This window comes from Cuculus canorus, chromosome 2, assembly GCF_017976375.1.
Source record: "Cuculus canorus isolate bCucCan1 chromosome 2, bCucCan1.pri, whole genome shotgun sequence".
Taxonomy (NCBI): Eukaryota; Metazoa; Chordata; class Aves; order Cuculiformes; family Cuculidae; genus Cuculus; species Cuculus canorus.
In genome coordinates this window covers 34316657-34342437 of record NC_071402.1, presented here as the reverse complement: position 1 = coordinate 34342437, position 25781 = coordinate 34316657, and the positions used below count along the sequence as shown (strand labels likewise).

General features: G+C 38.1%; 1 protein-coding gene across 7 annotated transcripts in view; it reads right to left on the bottom strand.

The window, feature by feature from the left end:
• STAU2 (staufen double-stranded RNA binding protein 2) overlaps window positions 1-25781 on the bottom strand; it is a 165101-nt gene that overhangs the window by 49740 nt on the left and 89580 nt on the right. For 5 of the 7 annotated variants that reach the window (XM_054060482.1, XM_054060481.1, XM_009570904.2 and 2 more), the window contains one exon: window positions 13051-13164. The exons of the other annotated variants lie outside the window; for them this stretch is intronic. In XM_054060482.1, the coding sequence (XP_053916457.1) occupies window positions 13051-13164 (114 nt within the window). The remainder of the gene's footprint in view (window positions 1-13050; window positions 13165-25781) is intronic. 7 annotated transcript variants of the gene reach the window in all.

The following is a 25781-nucleotide window of genomic DNA, read 5'->3' as shown; positions in this document are numbered from 1 at the left end:
CCTAAGATATATCATAATTTCATCAAATTCTATACTTCCTGTTTTTCCAACTGGTGTCAGTATTCTTCTCTTCATTCCACTGCTTATTTTGTCACATTTCCCAAATCTTATTGTAACTCCCTGCTTGTTATATTGCTGTATGTTGTAAAAGCTACTTAGATATGAAGTGCTCTTGGCTTGTTATCCAGAAAATAATCTGCTTCTGAAGTTAACACTTAGCTTGCTACTTTTCCTTTCAATGACACTCATTAACGTAAAGTATAATGACAATTTTATTTGGTCATTGACTTAATGCAAGTTATTCTGGTTTCTGACTGGTAAATAAAATCCTGCTGTTTTCTCATGACTTACCAACACTGTTAAAATAGGAAGACGCATGTCTAAACATATTAAAACACAGATTCACAAGGCAGATGAAGTATAACCTTAAAAGTGTATATAAGCAATCATATTTCTAGCTGAAGAACTAAGACATATAGCACTGAAAAGGAGTGTATTAAGTGGAAAGCGCGGAAACTGATTGTCACACACTGCTCAGTTGACTCTTCCAGAAGCTACTTTGTTGCTAAAACTGTATTAATGAATTTCCCACAATAGTGAAAGTTACTTTGACAGAGCATCTCCAGCAGTATTAAAACCGTCAGCTTTTGCTTTTATTTTTCAAATTTCACTACACACTAAAACATTTGTTAAAGACCAAAACTGAGAGTCCAAATTGCAGTTTTGTTAAAATTCCAAGTACTGTTCTTTACTAAATGTTGCTCGGGTATCACTTAACCCTCAGAAACGCTTTAACCTGAAGAGAGACACAGAGCCATTGAAATAGGAAAGATGCAGCCCAAACTTTTATTTTTTAGTACAATATACTTACTTTTTTTACTCCAATTAAAAGTCAGAGCAAAACTGAGTCTTTGAGAAAAGAGGATGAATTTTGACTTTTTACATCTACATTTGTCTCAGGTGTTACCTTTTCTAAATGCAAAATGATTCATTTAAAAGTATAATTTTCCCTTTTAAATTAAAACATATATTGTCACAAAAACTATTTCCTTACACTCTACTAAACACAGACAGGGATGGCTAGAGGCTACAAATCTTTAGGTTCTCCACTGATGCATTAACTAAACAAAAAAGACAACCTTACTTGTTTCAGAAAGCTTTATTAGAATAGGAATCTTTGAAGACAAACACAAAAGATTCTAATATGTTTAGATTTTATAATGTAAACAACTAATTTAATGCATCACTAGCAATATACAATAGTCGCCATCTTGCAACATGAATGAAAGTAAGAAACTGATGTAATCTGTGAGATATTTCAAAATAATTAATTTGAGAATAGAAAAAGAACTTTTATTGTGTAAACTCTCCCTGTTTGCCTTTATTAAAAGGATAGGAAAACTGCAGCAGTTGAACCTTTGCTAAATGAAGGTAACAAGTAATCTTTTGAACTAGCCTCTAAATTAAGAACGTGTAATTGCCTGAGAAAGGGTATTTGATCAAAAGGGGTTTAAGTGTTACTTATGAGGAGAGTTCAAAAAAACTCCACAAAATCCAGTTTATTTAAATAAGGGCCAAAAAACTTTAAGTTTTTTGCAAATTTTGTCAAAGTAGTTTGACATGTCTAAATTGTGTATTTGCCAGCATGTCACACTTCTTCTGTGCTAATATTTTCATTTTGCAAGGGAAACGAGGCTTTAAGCACTTTTGGGTCAAGCCAACATTTGATGCCGCCTTTTAGTCTCCTTAACTCCCTCCCACACCTGTACCTTCTTGCTTACCCATTTTTCAGCTTAGAAAATTACAGCAAACATTCGTTTCCAGTATTTTCCTTTTCTCTTATTTTCCTCACAAGCATGGACAAAAAAACACTGATTCCCTGTTAATTTTTTATCGAATTTGAAATAACAAACCTGCTTTCTGCCGCACTCCAAAATGAAGTCCCAGGTCCTGCATTGATAAACTGAGGTACCCTATGAAGCCCCACTCACATGAATAAAGCTTCACGTACACCCAGCTGTCCCCTAAATGACTCACGGTGAGTGTATTATTGTATCATTTTGCACAAATTACAACAGGGTATTGAATCAATACAACAACATAGAAATCTCCTCGATTCATAATTTCATGCAGATTGCTAAACTAGAAAAAATTACCTCAATTACTCAAATCAGTGTTTGGTTTGAACTATTAGGCAGTAGTATGAAATAGGGATGACTTGCTGAAGAGCCCAACATTTTGAAGTAATAGCTAAACAGGCTTTCTATGATCTTACAATCCACTTAAACTTTTACATTACTGGGATGAACCTTGTAGCAAATCACCTATCAGCAAAAGGTGTGCTTTTTATGCAAATAGCTGAGGAATGATGGGCACAGGGACTGCGATCGCTAACAGTATATGGAGAGATGAGCCTCAATTTATCAAGCTCCCAATATAAGAGATTCTGCAACAGCAAAGGTATAAACATATGCCAAAATGTCCTTTATCTATCCATGCCATGTAAACAAATTTTAAAAATCCTGAAGCAAATGGGAAGCTTTCTTTATAAACAGCTGAAAAGCTGAATGCTGAGGCAGGGGAAGCTCTCATTTTTGTCTGCTTAGAAGGATTACACAAAGGAGGAAGAAGACAACTTTCTGGGTACTGCTGGGGAACACAGTGGCTCCAGCTAAACATGTCTTACTACCTTAAATTACCTTTATAGCCTGACCTAGCAGTCTCTGCTCAGGGTCCTTGTGGCAACTTCCAACCATGAGAAGCACATGACAAGGAGGTTTGAACAATACCGCCACCAGCTGGATATGCACTGGTGGCAGGGATGGGGTTGGCTGTAGAGCAAGGTACGCATAATCTTCCTGGAAAAAATATATATACGTTGGAAAAAAGCAATTTTGTATTCGCTAAATCTGCTCCCAGACTTGTAGTTATCTGTTATAGTTTGCTTAGCTTTGGCCATTTGTTGTGAAAACCAAAAGATCCAAATTCTTCTTTTCACATTTTGAAACAGTGCCCTAAGTGCTCTCTTGTGGGGTATTAGAAATTGAGAATTCCCCAAACCCTTCTGCTCATGCAGCTCTACTGAGCACAGTGTTTAAACAGCAAGGGAACGATGAGGATGACTCTGTGGTTATCACTTGTGTTCCTGTGGCTACCCAGCTGTGCTGCTCTGTAGCATGAAGAGGGTTCCTACAAAGGATTCATGCTCCTGCAGGGGCAGGCATACAATAAAATTTACACCTTCTGCATTTTGCCTGAGTGCGTGAGCCACTGAGCTTGTAGGTAAAACAATTCATCATCTTTCCCACCGGTTTTGTGACTCTTAGCCATTTTCCTAGTTTCACTATAAATGCCCAAGTACAAAAAAACATTATTTTTTTTGGCTAGAAGCATTTTTCTTTTTATTTTGGACCAATTTGAACAGTTTTTTTGAGGGGACGAAGGATGAGAGAGGAGATTTTGGACTGTAAAATCAATTATTTGTACAGCCATAAGGATCTGTGGAAGACTAGGTCTCACAGTCTCCCGAATGATGGGAAAGAGAAAGAGTGAAGATGAAGAAATAAGTATAAAATTTAAAGTGTAATTTAAGAGTTCACTGTTTTGGTTTTGCTTGATACCTCGATTTTAGTGTTTATTGTCTCAAGCCCTGGATCCTTGAGAGAGTGAATTACTTGGAAGCAGTCTTACATTTAGCATATGTGAAGGATCTTGCTGGAATGAAGTATTAGTATTGGAACACAGACTGTCTGCAGGGGCTATGAAATGGAGGATACAAGTACAGACAGAGCTTCTGGGGATGCAGGAACTCCTGTATCAAGTGAGGATATTGCACATTTGACGCTTTGAAGAGAAGGTTGGTTGGTGACTCTTTCCTCTCTCAAATAGTGGGATGTTCTCACTTGATGATCTGAGAAACCCAGTGTGATTACAAAAACTCGTATGTGAAATGTGTTTGGGAAACAACAAAGGACTCAGACACTATGTTAAATGAGTTATAGGGAAGAATATTTTTTGCGCGCTAATTTTGCAGCACTAATTTTGCAGCGCTACAGACTGGGGGAAGAATGGCTGGAGAGCTGCACGGAAGAGAAGGACCTGGGGGTGCTGGTTGACAGCCGACTGAACATGAGCCAGCAGTGTGCCCAGGTGGCCAAGAAGGCCAACGGCATCTTGGCTTGTATCAGAAATGGGGTCACCAGCAGGTCCAGGGAGGTTATTCTCCCTCTGTACTCAGCACTGGTGAGACCGCACCTCGAGTACTGTGTTCAGTTCTGGGCCCCTCACCACAAGAAGGATGTTGAGGCTCTGGAGCGTGTCCAGAGAAGAGCAACAAAGCTGGTGAGGGGGCTGGAGAACAAGTCTTATGAGGAGCGGCTGAGAGACCTGGGGTTGTTTAGTCTGGAGAAGAGGAGGCTGAGGGGAGACCTTATTACTCTCTACAACTACCTGAAGGGGGTTGTGGAGAGGAGGGAGCTGGCCTCTTCTCCCAAGTGACAGGGGACAGGACTAGAGGGAATGGCCTGAAGCTCCATCAGGGGAGGTTCAGGTTGGATATCAGAAAAAAATTTTTCACAGTAAGAGTCATTGGGTACTGGAACAGGCTGCCCAGGGAGGTGGTCGAGTCGCCTTCCCTGGAGGTGTTTAAGGAACGGGTGGATGAAGTGCTTAGGGACATGGTTTAGGGAGTGTTAGGAATGGTTGGACTCAATGATCCAATGGGTCCTTTCCAACCTTGTGATTCTGTGATTCTGTGATTCTGTAATATAAACACCTTTTTCCCTGAAGATATCTGACACTTTCCCTCAGGGCAACAACGGCAATCACATAAAAAAGGAAAGCATTAGTGATGAAGCTAGAGTAAGTCTGAAATAGCGATTATAATATAATTAGTGTGATAAGCTCTTTCTTGATGGGGTAATTAAAAAAACATCCAAGGAAGAAAGAAGGATGTTGCACCATGGATGTTTAAGAACTGAGTTTAATCTTAGTGCTCCTAAACATAGCTCCACAACTTCCTCATGCCCGGCACATACTCAGAACTTTGATGTACCAATCCATGTTACAGGTAGCGTAGCTGAGAGAGTAACTTTAGAACTCGATTTTAAATTGGACAGGAAATTGCTACAATCTACACCAAGCATGCATGCGTGACTACTTTTATACTTTTCCCATTACTTGACAAAACTATTCCTTTGTTCCTCGAGTAATCCTACCTCTCCCCAAAAACAAACATGAGTTTCCCTACAACAAACTGACAAAAGTGCTTCAGCACTAAAAACATGGGCCAAACTACATACAGATGAATGTGTAAGTTATGTAGACACAACAGATGACATGACTTTGTTGTGGGAACTTGGTGCCGGAAGACAGTCCAAGTTTCCAGAAGTGCTTAGACAAGCTCACCAACAGGACTGGTTATGTTGTGTAGATCTATCTCAAAACGAACAAGGAAAAGTTGTTTAAACTCTGAGCAGCTAGTCAGAGGAAAATTATACCAATTTAAGGAAACTAAAATGGTGGCAGAGAAGAGCATGGAGTTTTGTTATCCCACTGTACTTAAGCAGGCTATTCCCCTCTAATTACTTATTAAACACAATGTACTTCATTTCCCTTTAAGTCTATTGTCAGAACATTTATTCTGAGATTCTGGCTTCTTGAAAAGAATCCTTGAAATGAAATGGTGTAGGATGTCAAATTTAGTTTCTACTTGCACTATCTAGATCCAGGGTTTGTATGATGATTCTGCAAAAAAAAAAACCTATGAAACTTCGTTTGTACTAGGTGAATGCATAATGCCAGCCATATGATACTATTTCAAGAGAACTGTAAAAATTAGGTGGCAAATACAATTTTGGCAAAAGCACAGTTCTTCAGATGCAACATGTGCAAATCATTATTTTGTCTAGTAGAATGGTAAGGAATTGTATTTTCAAATGGCAATTATATAATAATTGTGTTAAGCAACTCCCTTGAATGACAAGTGATTAAACACACAACAACAAACTGACATAGCACTACTTTGATTATTGTCTGGAAAATGCCACAGAGTAACTCTGGCAACAGGGTGGGCAACAATGTTGAGTTGCTAATGTCTAAAATGGAGACGCCTACAAAATACCCAACTGGTATTTGACTGTTAGTTTTAATTCATAAGGTTTGAAAGGCTTTACCAGTCCTAGAAATTAAAATAAACACAGTTATTAAAATTAAAATGCTTCCCATAAGAGATCAAGACAAAAAATCCAGATCCTTGTCAACCCTAACTGCAAGACAAGCTCCTCAGGAGGTCTCCATCCATTTTATTTTTGCCTTCATTTCTGTCATCCACTTTTGTCTAGTAGACGTATGTCTATCCATTTTTAACTGCTGAGTAGGAGAACAATCTACTTGTGTTGTCTTCCTTCTGTTTTGTCCTGCCAGGGAAAAAGCTGTCAGATTTCCTGAATCTCCTGCTGCAGTGTGACAAGGCAGAAAACCAACTAATACTTTGAGCTTTCCCAAACTTCTCCATTATCTTTTCCCTCTTAAGCTACTTATCTAATATCTTTTCCCTCTCAAGCTACTTCTCTAACAGCCACAGCCGCAAGAAGGTGCAGGATTTTTACATTTCATCATTGGCCAGTTGAGCCTAAAGTAACAGCAAAACAAAACAGAACAAACCAGAAACAGATTGAAAACTAAGGATACTGAACAGCTGGCCCGCAGTTCGTGGAAGGTTGGCTCATCGCATGTTGTTAGTGCCTTTCTCTTCACTGCCACATGCTACACTGCACTGAAAGCCTGCTAAGGTATTTTAATGTGAGCAAATTACTATGGGTGCATTTCCAAAACAGCTAAACTTCTCTAGATCAGGGCTGCTACGATCCTGCTCTTCCTCCCACCTCCTGTGTGCATTCCTGTTCTCTTCTTTATGCCAGATCATGCTACTGCACAGTGAACAAGTTTAAGGGTACTAAACAAGACAAACTTTTCTATAAGAATATCACTTTTCTGTACAGTTAATTGTTGCCTCTTCCTCTTTAAGTGGCATTTCACAAGATGAGTAAGCTGATCTAATAGCTTGCTGCTGTGGAACGGGATGGTTCTCCCTCCTCCTCTCTTGGCTGGGCAGTCCTGATATCTCCCTTGTTTCAGCTCTGGTACTCATCTAAGCCACAGTGGGCCAGCTCGACCCACTTAGCTAGCTAAAAACTTGAGTTAGTTTCTGCCTGCTCAGGAAGTTTAGGTTTAGGAAGCAGCCAGGACTGGAGATGCAGTCAGCGGGAAGGGACAATCAAGGTAGAGTCTCTCACCATGAAGATATTCAAAAGCTGCTCAGATAAAGGCCTGGGCAGCCTGTTCCAGGTGACCCTGCGTGAGCAGGGGAGTTGGACCAGGTGACCCACAGAGGTCCCTTCCAACCTCAACCATCCTGTGATTTCATGAACTTTATCACTCGTGAAACTTCATCTATAGTTGTCACCATGATATTTCACCTTTTTTTTTCTTTCTTTCAACAGAGGAGGAAACAGCCCCAAAACATACAAGGTCTTTGTTTGTCATCATTTCTATACACAGAGACTGCAACAGTAGCACTTCATACCCTGCTGACATTACTGTGTAAACAAACTTGCATACACAGAGCACTGAAAAATACTGTTCTGCATCTTCAGCAAGAACTAGTTACATTGTGAACCTATTTGGGAAGCCCCGAGTGAGAGCACTGAAAGGGTCTGGCAGGGAAATAGCAGTGTCTTGGTTTGCATTCTGTTCCCATTCGGCTGTTAATTAGTAACTCACTTTTTGAAAATGAGAGATTACACATCCTGAACAAATAGAAACGTTTGATCTCAGGCTCATCAAGGAAAACTTCAGCAGCTGCCAGAGAAAAGCAAATGTTCTGTCACGTACATCCAGACTGAGATAATGCAAAACAGAAGATGAAGAATACGGAGAGAATGTACCAATGCTTCCATACACAGTTATGGGAGCACAGCGGAGGAGGAAAAAGTACCAAATAGCAGACAACAATCTAGTGAGCCTAACTGGAACCTGATGGGATGCCTCCCGACTGCAATGTCAGCCTAAGAGGTGCAACTTTCCTGACACAATAAGAGAAGAATGAAGCATGGTGCTATATATGAAAAGCAGTTTATATTTGTGTCCCACATGAACAGCCTCTTTTAAAGCACCAGCCACCCAGTTGTGGCCATGTCTGACCCACCCTGAGTGGTACAGAGTCATCAAGGAGAAGGCAGCATCCAGCCAGATCACACTGGCAGGAGAAGGAGACCTAATTGCATGAGCTGTTTTCACATGATCAGGTAGGAGTCATGATGCTGAAGGGGCTGTGAAGGAATCACCAAGCTTTGGGAAAATCGCTAGGAGATTTTTACTGAGTCAAACTACAGTTCTCTCATTTTATTGAGGAAGCCACTACAAAGAAATGAGAACTGCCTGTACAGTAAATCACGTAGAAATTAGCTGACAAGTGAAGCACATAACACCAGCCGAAAAAAAGAGAAGAAAATTCTAACATTTTCTCATTTTTTGGCTGTGTCCAGGACACAAATACTCACTGTCAAGTAATACTGAACATCTAGAAAATACTAATTTTGCTTTCGAACAAAACTAATTTTAAGCAGGAATTAATGTATTGGCCTGCAAATAATATGTTTTTCTGATACGGGAATGTATCCTAACAAAAAACCTGATCCTATTCACCTTCTTTTGGTTACAGCGTTGGACAAATTCTCACCACCTGCATACTCACTGACTGCACCATTCTACTTTTTCGCTTTTTTTTCTCACAGAAAGCCAGCCACACTCCAGCTAGCATAAACTCTCTAGACGCTGCTTCCTGAGCATGGACTACAAATAATTCTCAGGTGACAACAAATACGGAGATGTGGACCTTCCTATGTATTATGTATATGCTGTTACAGGAAAGTTCTTCTTAAACCGTAAAAAAATCTCTACTTCCTTCAATAGTTTGCTCCAATAGCATTACATCTTCTAACTAGAAAGCTCTGCTCAAGAATTCAAAGAGCTCTTCGTATGACATCGTTCATCAAAGCTGAAAGGTATTTATTTGTATAAGTTACAAACAACTAAGTGTTCAGTATTTTGAGAAGCTAAGCAGGTAGGAAGGACTCTGTAAGACTTTCAGACTAAGCCATAGAGAAGATATCTTCATTCATTTTGGTAGGGTTTGGTGAACACCGTCTTCCACTTAGCTCTAACTTCCTCTGTTTATACCACTTCCATGGGCTTTAGACATTCACTGCCTCATTTCCCTGCACTTTCTTAGATCTCTGCTCCATTTCTTCTATTTTTGCTTATGTAGCCTCCAGTCCTTATTTTTTCTCCTTTTCTGCCTCCTGTTCCTCATACCTGGAATTTTCTTAATGACACAAATAGAATTACTACCTAGATTTCCTTTCTGTTTCTTTGTATCACTCACATTCAATTAATTCCTCAGCTATACACTACATGCCTGAAGTTCAACATAAGCCCTGAGAACAGGTTGTCTCCAGTCACAAGCATGGTAAAAAAACACCAAGATTCATTATCATTAAGGACAAACTCGTGTTTGCTAGAGAAAGCCACTATAAAGTGATGACCATTTTAACTAAAAGTTGCTTGTAGCTAAATTCTACTGAAAAAAAACCCCAAACTATAGTGGCCACTAAGGAAAGAGAAATTTATAACCATAGTCAGATACTGGGAAACAGAAAATAGTAAAAGAAATAGTTCAGAAAAAAAGTATTCTAAAAACCATTAAATTTCTGCTAAAGAGGGTGGCATACCTGAATGAAAATCCTAACAAAACGTGGCAGGCTAGAATGCAGTGGTACTTAAGAATGTTTCCCTTTTGTACCGTTTGCTGAAAGAAAAATGAAAGACTAGCAATTGCTTCCACAATACTGCTGCAGGATCAAATGAGATACGCCTTGTCAATCAGACATTTGAAATACACACTAATTAGTGTACCAGTATGAAACACTAACTTAATCTTAAATTGCTCAAATGAAGTATGTGAGGGAAAAAGATAAACTCATTAAAATCACAAGCTAAAACAATCTAAAGAATGAAAACTCCTTACAGAGTATAGGAAAAGTGCAAGTGACTGGAAAAAACTGCTGTGTCAAGTCTTGGCATATTTGAAAAAGCAAGATAATATACTTCAGTAGGACTGTAACCACACTAGTATCTGCTGGGTAGCAGATCTCCCACGGGGTGTGAATAAAGAGATATATCTATTATATATTACAAACACAAATCCAATCTAAAAGGTAGACCAGAGCACTAGAGATGCCATTTGGAACTGTTTTGCCTCGTTTTTTTCACTTCCATTTCTTTTCTTTGATTGAGGTATGTGGTCAGCTGTGGATTTTCTGCCACAATACAGTGACAAATCTGGTATACAGCTGTTTTCCTAGATATTCTCACACAACAGATTCCACCACTTTCCCACAGAGGAACTATTCCAGACTCTCAATCAGACAGTTTTCCATTAAAAAAACCTAAAATTTATAGAATCTATATTTTAGAACGACTATGAGAAAAATTAACTTCATAAGCACAGAAGCGGACAGATCCTGAAGTCAGACTATGTCAGGCCTCATAGATGGCACAAACCAACACGCCTCCATCGAAATCATAGGCTTTCAAGTGACCAGCCCATCCTAATTACCTTATAATACAAGAGATTATTTAAAAATAATAGATGACATAAGGTTAAGAAGATTTTCTAGAATTTAATATTATAGCATATAGATATCTTGTGCTTATTTCATTTGAAATTTTAAAGCGTAGATAATATAGCTCAACACAAGCACAGCATTTCTGTCTCCTGTTTCTATAAGAAGGGTAAGAGTATCAAATGAACCTGCTGAGAGGGAAATTGTAGAAGAACAAGCAAAATCATACCAAGCACAGAGGAACGAAAAAGAAAATTTGGGTTTTTTTAAGTTCAACCATTAAGAAACTCTAATTTTGTCATTCATTAATTCCAGAGTCTGACAGATACTTGATGCGCTTTTGGTTTCTTTGCTAATGATTCTTTTTTCTCTGTTTATTAAGTGATGAGAAATAATGCTTCAATCCAGTCCTGCCACCCCCCTTATCAAACACAAGCAGTCAGCAGAATCCGTTTTCCTCAAAAAGTGGAGTTCCTTTGATATTTAGGAAGGAGGTGAGCAGAACTTTCTCACTCCTGACCAGTATGCGGATCTATTTTGTGACATACTGGCTGGCACTCTGCTTTTGGATCATTATTTCCTTTTGCTCTCAGCTCAGATGAAATCTTTGCATAAGTGATGGGTGTTCAGTAGTGCAACAGCTACTCCATCACGCAATGACCAAACATTTTTCTTTCTTTTTCAAGAACCCTGTGGAAAATTACATAACTAAAACCAATGATGAACATTTTTAAACTTCAAATTGAAGGAAAATTAGGAATTTCTAGCTTCATAATAGCCCAAGTAAACTTAATTCTACCCATTTGGGTACATGCTATGAGAGAATCTTTATCTATGCGGTTTTATGCACGTTTTTTTCCTTCCGGAAGTATGTCTTGTTTGGAGCACTGAATGGCTGGCTACACTTGGGATCAAACTAATGCCGCACATAATCTGGAATTTCCTAATTTCTAGGTGCTTGACTTTGCAGACTCGATAACACTTTTTCATTTAGATATCTTAAACATATAATTATTCAGATGGCTTAAATGTGCTTTCTGCTTACAAAGTCTTTTTTCTGTTTACATATCATACTCTAGCCTAAATAAATGCTATGACAAAGGCCAAGCTGGCTGGTAGCCCAGAATGTAGCTGTTACCAAATTGACAGGGACCACCTTAAATTCTTTGAAATGTCTAAATATTGTATTTGAGTTATAACTAAATTTTAAAAGGTAATCTTTACTGAAAGAAAAACAGAGTGATTTTAGAACAGCATAAACAAGTTGCTGGATGAAATGAGGACAGAATGGATTACGTCTGTCAAAGTGCAGTCTGACTTACCACAGCTCTCCATTACTGTAAAACACCAAACACTTAAGGACAGGAAGTATCCTCATGTTACCATGTAAATAACTAATGGTCTTAGTTTATGTTAGCAACTAACTTAGAAACTTCCAATAAAACTCCCACCAACCTAAAATATGGCTAGAAGTATCTGAATATCTACCTCCAAAAGCAACTAATTCTGATAATTCTTAAGGTGACTTTCCCTTTTTCCTTAGAGAATCTTACGCAGTCTGATAAAATGCATGGTAAATGTGAACACAGTACAATTTAAAGATGGCTTGCAAAGGCAAATAAAAATGGTACCTTTTCCAATCTATCGAAGATCAGAAAGGTGTAAGGTTTGTATTAAAGTTTCCTTCTACTTATTTTCTTTTTGCTTCTAAAACTTTTGGAGTATCTAAGTCTTGTCTTGCTTTTATACATAAGACTGTTGGAGGACAAGAAGATGAGGATGGAAGTCCCCTTCGGTTCACCTCTGAAGCGGCAGGGTGATGAATGACTGAGACTTTTTTTTAACTCCTGGCTTTTCACCAGAAGCTTGAATTGAATGTTTTAAGAACAGCCAAACAAAATGAGAGTTTTACACCATCTAATTAAAAATCCCTTTCTCTTCTCAAATGCCAGTTTCTCGTGACAGATGATGGCTTGGAGATGATGGCTTCATCTCTGCTTTTCCAGCAGAGAAATAAGAATAATATTCTAGTGAAAATAGGATAGACAAGACCTGATACATACATAAAATTAAACAAAACCTTTGCAGAAACCTTACATTTTACTTTAAAAGCAAAGCAAGCTCTTCAGGGTTTCCTAACATGTCTTCAAAATATGTAAAAGGCAACATAGTTTTGTCTCTCTTTCCGGTCACTCTTTAAATCCGATCAGGATTTTACTATGGCAAGATAGGCAAATCCCAGCAACAAGAACATGCCGTATTGAAAAGCGCAGGATGTGTTGAACTTCAAAATTTACTAAGGCTGACATTCTAGCCTTACCAGACATTAATAAAGTTACAGGAGCGTGGGGTTAAGGTATTATACCTGGTCATGGCTGGCTTCAATGGAGCTTCCGATACCTTGGAAAGTCATCTGCACAGGAGACAGTGTCAAACAGGTCATACACTCTTTGCCATTTTGTCTATCACTGTAGTGTACCTATAACAGAATAACATACGTAATCTGCTAAACACCACGTTTGTACAAGGGAGTCATGCTAAAATACTGTCCCTTTTCAACAATTTTGTAAGAAGAATTCCAAACATTTACATTGAATTCATCAACAAGGAGTGTGTAAAATATTCTAGGTAGTCACATACTGAACTGGGGCTAAATATTCTGATGTCTGTTAGACAGTTTCTGAAGTGCTGTGTTCCTCAATTTCTAAGACCTTTGAGACTGAATTTAAGATGTTGTATCTACACAACTATAAGAAGCTAGTTTCAAGTTATATTTCCAGTCTAGATGTCATTTTTAACAGCATTTTGTAGCTTAGTTATAAATCCACGTAAACCATTATACCTCCAAAACCTTAGCAATAATATTTAAAATTTTTCAATTGTAATTCCATTTCTACTAAAATCCACTCTCTCTCTTGATGCAGCTAATATTTGATTTTGTAATTTAATAAAAATGACAGGTAGATGGAGAAGAATCAGCATTCTTCTTGAGATGTCTAGGCTACCCTTTTTTAAGAGTAACTCAGTCCCTACTGATGTCAGGATGTGCATGTTGAACATGAATCTTGCGTGAAATACAGAGAAAGACAGTGCTTCTACTTGAATTTTCCCTTGTCTTCAGGTTCCCTTCGGATAGCACTTAAATCTTCCAAAGAAAGGACGGATTTTAATATATCAAGACAAAATAAAATTAAATGCTGCCACTCATGTTGAATTGTTGAAATATTACAGTTCTCTGCATAGCTCCTGGCTTCTAGACAGGCAGATGAAGCACTTTGTGCTACAGAAGAGGTGGAATTTAGTTTATGGTGGTAATTTACATTGGCTATGTGACCCCTGTCAGAAATGGAAAAAGAGATCAGCTCTGCTGGAGACAGACCTTTTATGTTAGTATCTATTTACAGCTGTACAGCTCTCAGGCAAAAGTTACACGATAAAGCCTCTTCTTGACATTTAGACTACAAAATTAAACTTCATTATTTCTGAAGACAACTAGAAACCATATTGGAGTTACTCCTGTGGAAATGATTTAGTGACATACAAGATACTTCAGCATACAGCATGCACATTGAATCCCATGTGCCTAACTCTTCTTTGCCATGGGTGAAATCTGGGAACACTTCAACTGAAGCAAAACCAGTGCAATACTGGTTGATTGAAAGCAAAAGCAAGCTGCTGCTATATTTCAGAATTACTTTACTGACAACACATCAAAACAGTGGTTCCTGTGGCTAGAAGTAAGATACAGAATGCAAAATTCTTGTACTGTGTATAGAAATATTTATTTCACTCAGCCCTTCTTAAAGCTTTCTGGATTATCCGTCTCTCTTCCTCTCAACCCCCACAATATGTGCCTACTAAATTGCTTGTGGCTCTCTGCCAGAAAAGCCATACTACTTACTTAGAAACCACAAGAGGCCCCTTCACATATACAATGGTTTAACTTTGATTAATCGAAAGAGGTATGAAGGTATGAAATTTGGCTCACAAATATAAACTGCAGTTCTTTAAATGTCAGGGACTACTGTTATGACAAGGACTTATCAAGCTTCCCCAACTGTGGTATCTAGTTGCAAGCTAGATATTCTGCCGAGTACATGTTGTGGGGATGCCATGTGGAGAAAGAGGACAGAAAACCTCAAAAGATGATTCCGTGGTGCAAATATGACATAGGAAAATGGGCAAAATCTGGTGACTGAAAAAAGTATGTCTTAGAACACGTATGGAGACATGAAAAAAATGGCACTTTCTGAAAGGTTTGTAAGCTTATTTTTAATAAGAATAATATGAACAAGGTTACATTGCACTAATGTCACTGGAATAAAGCAAGGTAAACAAGCTCAAAGGAGAGGAGATAGTCAGAGGAAAAATCATGATCAGTATTACATGACCCTATTATCTGCAATAGCAGACTTGATCCATACCCTCTTCTGAGTCTCACATCGAAACTGCAATGAATTCAAAATTTTGGTATCCTTCTAAGCTTAACTTTCCCAAAGGAATTTCATTATGCATTTTTGGCCTCATCTGAATGTATAAAGGCCATTATTTTGTAATTTCTTAGACAAGAGTCCTCTTAATTATCTTTTGTCCTGCTGAAGCTCTTCAACTGAACTAAAATAAACACTTTCTATGTGAATTATATGAATCATGATACAAAAAACCTGAAGACTGGTTTTCGAATGGGGGACAGAATAAAACATTGTCTTTTTATCCAATCTCTATAACCTACAGGTCTGTACAATTAACAGAAACATTCAGATTTCTTCTACATTTGGCATGCGTACGTGCAACTTCCTTGTGATCTTGTTTTGATATTTATCAGTCCAGCAGCTACATTCTCAAACTCTTTGTTTTATTCCTTTCTTCTTCATATTTATCTATGTTCCAAAGTTTGGTTTTTTCTGTCCCAAGAGTGCTTGGTATTTACCTGTGTGAGCGTAATGTCCAAAGAAACAACAGTAGCTGAATAGTTATCAAATAGTCGGAATATCAGCAGATGCTTCTAGTTTTTTGGCCAGCAGTACGCTACAAATATTTCAGTTTGCATGTCCATGCTATTATAACTAAGCATGGGAGGAACTTCAACATCTATAAAACTGGTTTAAGAACATCACTATCACCTAAGGCAGGGGAACGTGAAGTCACAGGAAATACTTGATTCAATATCTGCACTAAAGGAGAAGCAACTGAAGGTTGGCCAAGTGCTCAAGTGATGATTATGTGGCCATTATTGAGATTCACAATGACAATAATGTGTCACTAACCACTTCAGTGCCTTAAGAGTCAAGAGTGCTAAACTACGGCTCATCTCCACAATAACTCTCTTAGGCAGGTAAGGACATTTGGTGGACAGATGTTAAATAACTTATCCATATTCACTTGGCACTGGCAGAAGCGTATGGACTATAAGCCACCAATAAGGCCCCTGGCCTTACCACAGTTGGTCACTTCCCCTTTCCATGTAAAGAGTTATGAAAATCATTATTATCTACGTCCAGGACCTCATTTTCAGGCTTCAATTTTTGTAAAGGTACCTTTAGATATTAGCTCAGTGCATTTTAAGGATTAAACAGCAGTAAATTTTAACTAATTAAAATTCAGAATGTTTTATCTGGATAACATATAAGCAGCTATTTTATAGACCAACATTAGGATTTGGTTAGAAAATAATGGCCACCACACGGACATCTGTAGTAAGGGTTGTGTAAGCTTCTGAGTAAAACGCTAGAGTCCAGCTTCAGCCTATTATGAGTGATTTACAAGTAATTCTCCTCCAAGGTATATCTACACAGCACAAAGCAGTGCCACAACAAGATGACCCTGGCAATAAGTCTAAATAGGCCGGCCCATTTATTGGAAAAAGCATAGAGCGCTGCTAGCTTTTCTCCTGGGTAACTACATACGTGGAATACCTAACATAAATCATGTATAACCAGCTGAGGAATCCCAAACACAGCACTCCATTGTGCTGGGTGGGCACAGCACAAAACCTCCATGTGTAAAGCTCTAAGTGCATCCTGGGCATCAACATAATGAAATAAATTCTAGAACCACAAGCACATGCCATGGATTTACTCTTGCATGCACGCTTTTATGTTCGATATTCTCAAGAGATGTAACTGTATACCCTTTTCACAGATTGCTTCAGTCAGGAACAAGCTGTATGGAACGAGTATGTATGGAGGAGCACTACTATCTGGCGTATGTATATAGAAATGTATGTGATGGTCTGAAACCATCTGACAACTATGTTGAAATTCAGCCCTTGTTTTTAATATTTTAAATTACTGAAGAGATGCAAATATTTTGATGGACATTTATAGCTTCACATAAAAGAAGACATAAGATGAATGTTTACTATGTTACAACTGAATGTGGAATGGCATAGCCAAAATTCTCAACCTTATATGTTATTTTAGAAAAGAAAAACTAAATTAGACTGATAAAACCGCATAAGAAATTACATTTAAGGTTACTTCTATGATAATGCCACTCTAAAAGTGGGAAACCTCCCATCTTTTTCATACTTATATAGAGTTGTTTCTTGAATCGATCATTACTATAATACTCTTCCCTATGTGCAGGTGTTCTGACAGAAACTGTAAAAGTATTGCAGGATTTGTCCTGCAATAAGCCACTTCAACACAATGGATCAATATGCAACTTCAGATAATGGTCATAGTTAATCTGCATAAATTATTCTGAAAAAACAATGTCCCCAGTTTCAAGAAAAGGATAGTCTGCTGGTCTTCAGTGGGAAATTCCGAATTTCAACACCCATCCTTTTGTATGAACAAAGGCTACGGTTTGCAGATGCACAACTGAGGAAGGTGAGAGACCTGTTATACTCCTACACAGTAGTCAAGCTTAACTATAATATACTAAACTTCTGTTAGAAATGAGCTAACTGTGCATTAACAAGGGACTAAGGGGAGCAAAAATAAAGGCTCTGATTTTCACACACTGCTGCTTGGATGTTCACAGTTTGAAACACAACTTCTGTCTGGCCAAACACTTTCTCTCTTGAACCTTCATTAACTTAAAAAAATAATATGAATTACCAAAAGAAAGAAGTTATCTGTGACACATGTTTCCAAACCAAAAACTGCTCTGAGTCAAAGCATCAGCAGGAGTCTTAGAATGCTAGACAGAAATAAACTAGGTAATAAAATGCCATTATGTTCAGCAATGCACAAATCTTCTGGACTGACAAGTCCAGACTATATTGTTAGAACAAAGGATGGTATTTCTTTAAATCTGCCCCTTAAAGGGAAAGCATCCAATTTAGTTCTGAATTTGCAGAAGAATTTCCAAGATTTTACATAGGTTGCTCTGGATCTACAGCAATAAGCAGATCAGATGCTCTGATCAGATGTTAAACTAGTAATTTTGACTTGGACAAGAATCTCATAAAATACTTTTCTTCCTTTAGCTTCCCAGTGAAATGCTTGTCTTTTCCATATTAGTCTTTTATCTTCCTTTTTCTGTTGCTCATCTACTGTTAGTCATGTCATCTACTAAAAAGAAAAAAATGAAACAATCCTGTTAGATTGAGCTCAAACTCTGCTTAACGCATGTATATTGGTGAAGAAATACTCCTGGCATGGAATTAAATTAAATATACTTGCTCATTTCAACCATTTTCTCAAAGCTAATTTTAGGAGCTTTCACAGTACAGTATTCTAGTACTTAGAAGCGTGCATCTTTGAATTATCCATAGAGCATTCCTTACAAACAAAAATTAGTCTCTTCAGACATGGAGCAGCATAACAGAGATTCCGAATACCACTTTACATTCTTACTACCTGCCTTACAGTTTCATATATTTTACTCTTGAGAGTAGAACAGCAGAACAGTAAAAACAAAAAAAAAAAAACAGAAGAGGCAAAAAAATCCTGTTGTATGAACAAAGTTTTAAATGAAAAGTTGAAGTATAGATACAAAAAAACCTAGACCAAGATGAAAAAAAATTGTCACAGAAGAAAAATAAAGACATACAATAAAAATAAATTAAAAAATCAGAAAAAAAGCACTGAATCAAACTGTTTCCTGCAATGCTGGAGTTTCTTGATGTAGTGCGATTACTAAATATAGTATTTTACTAATCTCAGCAGGGAGCTGGCTAACTGCATGCCTGTCAGATGTTTTTAATGGTCACCCCCTGTGGAACAAATCTAAGGAGTGCATGAAAAACACCCACATTTTCAAAAGCCCCCTTGCTAGATCATTAAGGAAAGATAAAGGCTTGTACATTTGGATGTGATATATAACACAATCATTGTGTCAAGAAAAAATATGTTTGATTAGCGCGCCTCAGGTTCATTAATCGCTGTGTCTGCTTCACAGCAGTGGACAAAGTTTCCACTGTAGCTACTGCATAGAAGGGTAAAGACACTCAGTAGCTTATAGACTGACAGTTCAGCAGTAAATCTTGAGCTATCCCAACCTGCCTCTCTCTTAAAGAGTTTGAATAGCAGCTGTATCACAGTCTTAAATCTTCACTAAAATACAGTCCTAGCGTTTAGACTAAGAAATAAGCCATTACTGTACCATAAATACATAACAACAAGCAGACTCAAGGCCTTGCCACCGGTTACTGTGGTAGTATCTTATGTTCCTGACTATAACAATGCAGACACTTGACATCTATAAAGACGTGAAATATAAATGAGAGTGCAAAAACTAACTTGATACAAGCCTCAAAGAGAACATATAAAATATCTGCTAAATGCATAAAGGTTTATCATCTGAGCCAAAAAAGCTTGCACATCCTTCTTTTTCACGCTGTTTAGAGATCCTCTGAATTCAGAGCTCCTGTTTCAGCGATGCATGAGATCTGGAAAATTTGGCCATAGATTATGCCTGAATGCGATGTGTGGTTCTAACTAAGAGAAAACTAGCTAACACCACTGGTACACGGAAGTGCTTACTGTACAGTAAAGTGCTTACTGTTAACCTTCCAGCTATTAAACCTTAACTCAGGTATGTATTTATAAAGACGGTGTTCCTGTGGAGCACCCATATTTTCAATGGCTGGCATTCAAGGGTGTAGAGAGATCTACTTATCTAATACGGAAGCTGAAATCAGGAGATAGGACATTGCTTTCTATAAAAAAAAATTAAAAATCACACACATTGAAGAGTACCATGTCACCCTGTTCACTTCCTCTATTCTATAAATATGTATTTTTTGAAGGCATAGTAGGGAGTAGTTTAACTACAGTGACCTAAAACACTGAATACAATCTTCATCCCCCAAAATTAGTACGAAAAACATTTTAAAAACATATTCAAAAATTATACCACTGCAAAGCACTACAAAATAATGTTACATCTGACACAGTTTTTGCAGAAACAACTTGTCTGAATCTGATCCATTCATCAATAATTATTCAGATAAATATTGCATTTCATAGAGAGGAGTTGTAATTATTTTATAATTCACAGTTAAAGGAAATATGAAAAACTGGCAACCCTGGGATCTCCCGTTTTCTTCACATGGCCTCAAAAAAAAAGAGAGAGGTACAGGAGTCTGCGTTCTGCTAATAAACTACACAGACAACTAGCATGGGAGGGAGCATTTGTGGAGGAACCTGTGTCTTGGGTATTATCCTGAACAAAAGACTAAAGGAAGAAAGAAATTCGATTAGTTTGGAGAGAGAAAATAGCTCAGGTTTAAAATCAATTTCTAGCAAAAGCATAAATGGAAATGTGTTTTCATGTACGCTCTTTTTCACTATGAAATTTGCTGAAAAGTCTGATGCTGGTACAGATACTGGTTTTGCACACTAACCTGAATATAGGGCATTATGCAGAAAGAATCACCCACCCTTCTTTAATTAAAACAAGAAACAATCATTTCACTTCTGAACATTATCCTGCTTTGTTGTCCTCCCAATTCTGAATGAGACTGAAGGAGACAACAACTAAAAAGAAACACTTTCTCTGAAAGCCTTTGGCTACAATCACAGAGAGGGGAGTAAATTGGAACTCTTGTCTCCTTCTTCACCTTTTCTTGTTGCTTCTCTTTTCAAGGATTTTTGCGTAAGAGCCGAGTTCCATTATTATGATTAAAAATGAACCTCAGTTTGTGAGGAACTCGGCATTGCACCTTTACATTTTTGCCATATTAAACTTCCAGTCTTTCAGTTTGGGCTGTATTCCAAGTCAAGGTCAGTCGCTAAGTTATCAAGTCACGTTAGGATTTACTTAGAAAGATTTTGGCAGGGAATGCAGCCTGGTGCTTTTAGTCCTGGCTGCAGTATTGAGCAAGAGACAGCCTCATAGCTTTTAAACTTTAGTATACATAAACCCCCTAAATTCTAAAATTGGTTATGAAAATCTAACTCACATTTTTTCCACCAACCAAGTTACGCATAGGGATAGGTGGGAGGATTTCAAATTGTTACTTGCAAGATGCCGAGAAGAAAAGCTAAAATGCTACCAAGGTAACATCCACACCTGGGGACCCATGCTAGCCATTAACCTTCTTTCCTTCTAGAAACTGAAATGAAAAGGCAGCACCTGGATGCTTCTGGAGGCAAGAAGAGCAAAACTTCACCAGCACTTGAATATAGGGCTTTCTTCCTTGTAAGAAGGAGAGAGGTAACACTGGCCAGAACAGAAGAAAGCTAATTTAGACAGATTTCTGGCCAGAAGCCAGGTACTTGGAAACCTCGTGTTAGAAAATTTACTGCTCCTTGTAGCTAGATTTGCATTTGTTTTCTTAATTCTACATACCCTTAGATTAATTCAGAAGCATTCTTCCTGCAGCAAATATTACCTCCGAAAGTATGGTCTGTGAATGAACACGCTAGGTTTCCTAACTTGCATACCTTTCCTTAGGAAACTAATATGAGAATGATTCTTACGGTTAATTTTTTGCAGAATGGCTACCACTATTTTGACTTTCTTTGAGGTCAAAAATAGGATAATATGGACTAGATGGCCTATAGTCCCCAGAAACATTTCTGAAATAAATAGAAACTAATAAAACTACTACCTGCAGAACTACCCTGGGTTACTGCCATCAACCATGGTACTGTCTACCTTCCCTCTGAAGTTAGTTGATTAAAGAAAAACCCCTATAAACCGGAATGCAATGAAGTCCAGGTGTATTGATTTTTATATCAAGCTCTCTCAAGAACAATTCTTGCTGTCAGCTGGTTCTGTTTTATCTCTCCTTTTGTTTTATATTCCAAAAACGTTTTCCTACATTTGGCTTTTCATGTATAAATTAGGGTTTGGAGACCTCAAAGCCCTTACCTACAGAACACAGACATTTGATGGCAAGTTGATTTTTCAGTGCAGCAGGATGCCTGGAGGTTTCTGAGAGCCAGGTAAGGGCTCTCAATTAACAGGTAGCCTAGTGTCTTGCAAATCAGAGATGCCACTAAAATTATCAATAAACCCCCGACTAACCTGCTGCTTTTCCTGGGAGGAAGCATCTTTCCCTCTTAATACAACAAAAATAACTGCTGTCTGGAACAAACGGAGAAGCTTTGTAGCAAATAACCTGATAAATGGGTATAAGTTTTCTTCAGAGCACAATGACTGTAAGTCCACAGGGATAAAAGGAGCTCTCCTATTTCCTGACTTCTGCCCAGTGGCTCACAACTGTAAAGTGGCCACTGAAGTGTAAAAAGCTTTACTAGTTCTGATTGGGCTGGAGCTAATTTTCTTCAGAGAAGCTTGTACAGCACTAAGTTTTGGCTTTGTGGCCAAAACAGCATTGATAACACACCGATGTTTTAGCTGTTGCTGAGCTCTGCTTGCACAGCACCAAGGCCTTTTCTGCTCCTCACAGTGCCCCACCAGTAAGTAGGCTGGGGAAGGGTGAGAAGCTGGGGGGTACACAGCTGACTCCATATGACCAAAGAGATACGCCACACCTATGACATCCTGCTCAGTGATAAAAAACAGGCAAAGAAGAAGGAAGGGAGTGGGGGCAGTTGGTGTTATAGCAGCTGTGTTCTCAAGCAATTGTTAGGTGCAATGGAGCCCTGCTTTCCTGGATAAGGTTGAACACCTACCTGCCGATGGGAAGTAGTGAATTAATCCCTTATTTTGCTTTGCTTGCACACACAGATTTTGTCTTTATCTCAGCCCATGAGTTTTCTCACTTATGTCCTGATTCTTTCCCTAAGAATCTCCCTCAGGGGGCAGTCAGTGAGCAGTTGTATGGTGTTTAACCTGCCCTCCAGGGTTAACCTACAACAAGAGTTCATAGTTATTTGAACACAAGGCAATAGTTTTGTAATTGGTAAAAGTGCAAATTTCATATTAGAAAAAAAACTATTTAAAGAGACAGAAACTGAGATAATAAGGGCTTTGTCAACTATTTCTAAAAGTGTTTACACTACCCATGGGAAAGAGACAAACATTGCTGTCAAGCTTATTGTACTGGCCATTGAGCATGGCATAGTACAAACTCACAGAAAGATAATATCCTCTGCAAAGGGCCAGACTTCAATATTTTCAGTGGTAACAGACAACATCATTCAACACATCATTTTACAGATACCAGTCTGACCAACGAGCAGGTACAATGCTAGTAAACTTGACTAAGACCAAAGGCACTAGGACAGCAGGAACAAAACACTCAATTCCACAGCTTGTTTCGCAGAAGCAGGTATTGATAATACACAGCAACACAGTCACTCTTGACTTGCTTAAAGGGGTTTCATGAGTACTTATTTTTAAATATAAATGTCATTAATTCCCACTGCCCTTTGAGTATTAACATTAAGGTGAATCAGTTGGTCACAGTTTCCTCTCGACCTGACTGTACACTATTTTAGAACATTTTCACTAATATTTGCAGTGTAGTCGGTCTTGCTGGGAAAGAAGTCTCCAGTGCCTTGTGGTGAGGGGCTAGATGCACAGTTATATACATGGAATAACAGGAATGCTTGATCTCAAATGTGGATGAAGCAGTATTCGCTTTAAAAGCCCTATTTCAAAAGTATTCTCTAACATTACTCTACAAACATTTTTATTTTTTAATATCCTTTTTTTTCATGATTTTTGGAGATAACATCTGCTTCAAAGAAGCATTTATAAAATTATTCGCTGATATAGCCCTCAAATCCATTTTATATTAATAATACTGGAAGCCTGATGTTTTAATTTCAGAAGCTTCCTTTAGTTGTTGTTTATTTTTTCCAGTTTGAACGAGTGATGAGACTTTTGCACTTCCCAGAATCAGCCCGTTCACTGAGATTCCAGTCCCAAGCTGACAGTGCTTGGGATTGGAACAGGAAAGGCCACAAACCTTTCTGCAGCCACACATTCAAGGACAGAACAGTATCATCTGGGCTTACATTCTAGTTTCTAGCATTTTCTACAATTTCCCTCATTGGCTTTTATCTGAACACTTGCTAAAACATACCTCTTCGACCATTCATCTGCAGGGAACATCGAAAATACACTCTCTCTGACAACTAACACTAGAATTACAACTATATTTATTAAAATAATTCAGTACATAGAACCATTCCCCTCAAAACACAGTAAAATTTTACTTTTTTTTTCCTCAAAAGTGACTTGAGACAATCCGAGGAAAATCACATCAGACATTCATGACTCATAGGAGATAGTTTGGGTTTTGTTGCTTTATCACAGCTTGGCTCCATTTCACTCTTAAGTAAATGATTACTTGAACACAATCACTACAAAATGATTAAACTTCTAACTAAAACTTCTGTAGTGTAGTAGGCTTAGTAGATAATTACCAAGGAAGAATGGAGGTGAATTACATAGTGGGGGGCCACTGTACGCAATGCAGTGAGCCACAAGAAAGGCTAACAGAAGCAAAGAGTAGTTGCTGTTTTCTATCCTGAAAGAGGAATGGAAATAAAAGCAACCACAAAAAAAAAAAAATCATCTGTTGTAAAACTGAGACAGGACATTTGGGGTGGGAATGCAGTCTATAGCCCATCAGAGACCCAGGGACAGGAAATGCCCACTGATTTTCTGGGAAAACACAGAAGCTTCATTTTAACGTGCCCTCTATTGAAGCTTTCACCTCCACCACAGCATTCTTGTTAGTCTGTTTTCATTTCTTTCCATTGGCCTCCTCAGCAGGGAGATTCTGCTTAGAATGAGATCACAGAACCATAGAACTGCTTGGTTGGAAAAGACCTTTGAGATGATTGAGTCCAACCATACCTGTCCACTACTAAACCATATCCCTGAGCACTTCATCTACCTATCTTTTAAAAACCTCCAGGGGTGGTGACTCAACCACCTGCCTGGGCAGCCTCTGCCAGTGCCCAATAACCCTTCTGGTGAAATAATTTTTCCTGATGTCTAACCTGAACCTCCTCTGGTGCAACTTGAGGCAGATAGATGCGATACTAAGCACTTCTCAGAATGCTTTCACCTTACCTCTACTCACCAGAACAATATAAAGTATCTCATAATCTCCATTACTCTTTAGTTTTTATTCACTTCACTAAAATCTGGAGCCAATGAGAAATGCTTCAGGGTTTTTTCCTGCTTGTTTTTTCTCCCTAATGCTGCAACCTCCATCAATGAATTCTTGCATTTTTCAAAGCTAATTCAGAGATCTGTGTTCTTCAAGAGGTCAAAAGACTGGTAAATGTAGCCTTATTACTATTATTTATCATGATTTTTTTTTGTGTGTGAATGTGACATTGTATGTACAATGACTGTACAAATTTATGGAAGGTTTTTGAGATGCCCAAATCCACAACTGGTGTGTCAATCCCTTACCTTTAGACTTATAACAATTTGTACAAATAAATGATCTGGCCCTAGTATTCCATTCCTAAGTCATACCAAAGATCATAAAAAAGAAACATCCTGGTGTGCTGGCAAAGATGGATGAAACTTAAATTGAAAAAAATCCTGCTTGCTGTGGGAAGAGAAAAAGATTGACTGAAAAGGGATAAGCTGTTGCTTTTACTGAGCTAAAAACAGCTTCAAAGGTAAGAAAGGAGGGAAATAGATAACATCAAGACTCCCAGGGAACTCTAGCATATTAAGTATGCATATCTTGCTGAGTCATGTAACGAACAAGAACTAATGAGAGGAAAGCTGTTTCCGTCTAGTGAGGTCGAATGAATTTTA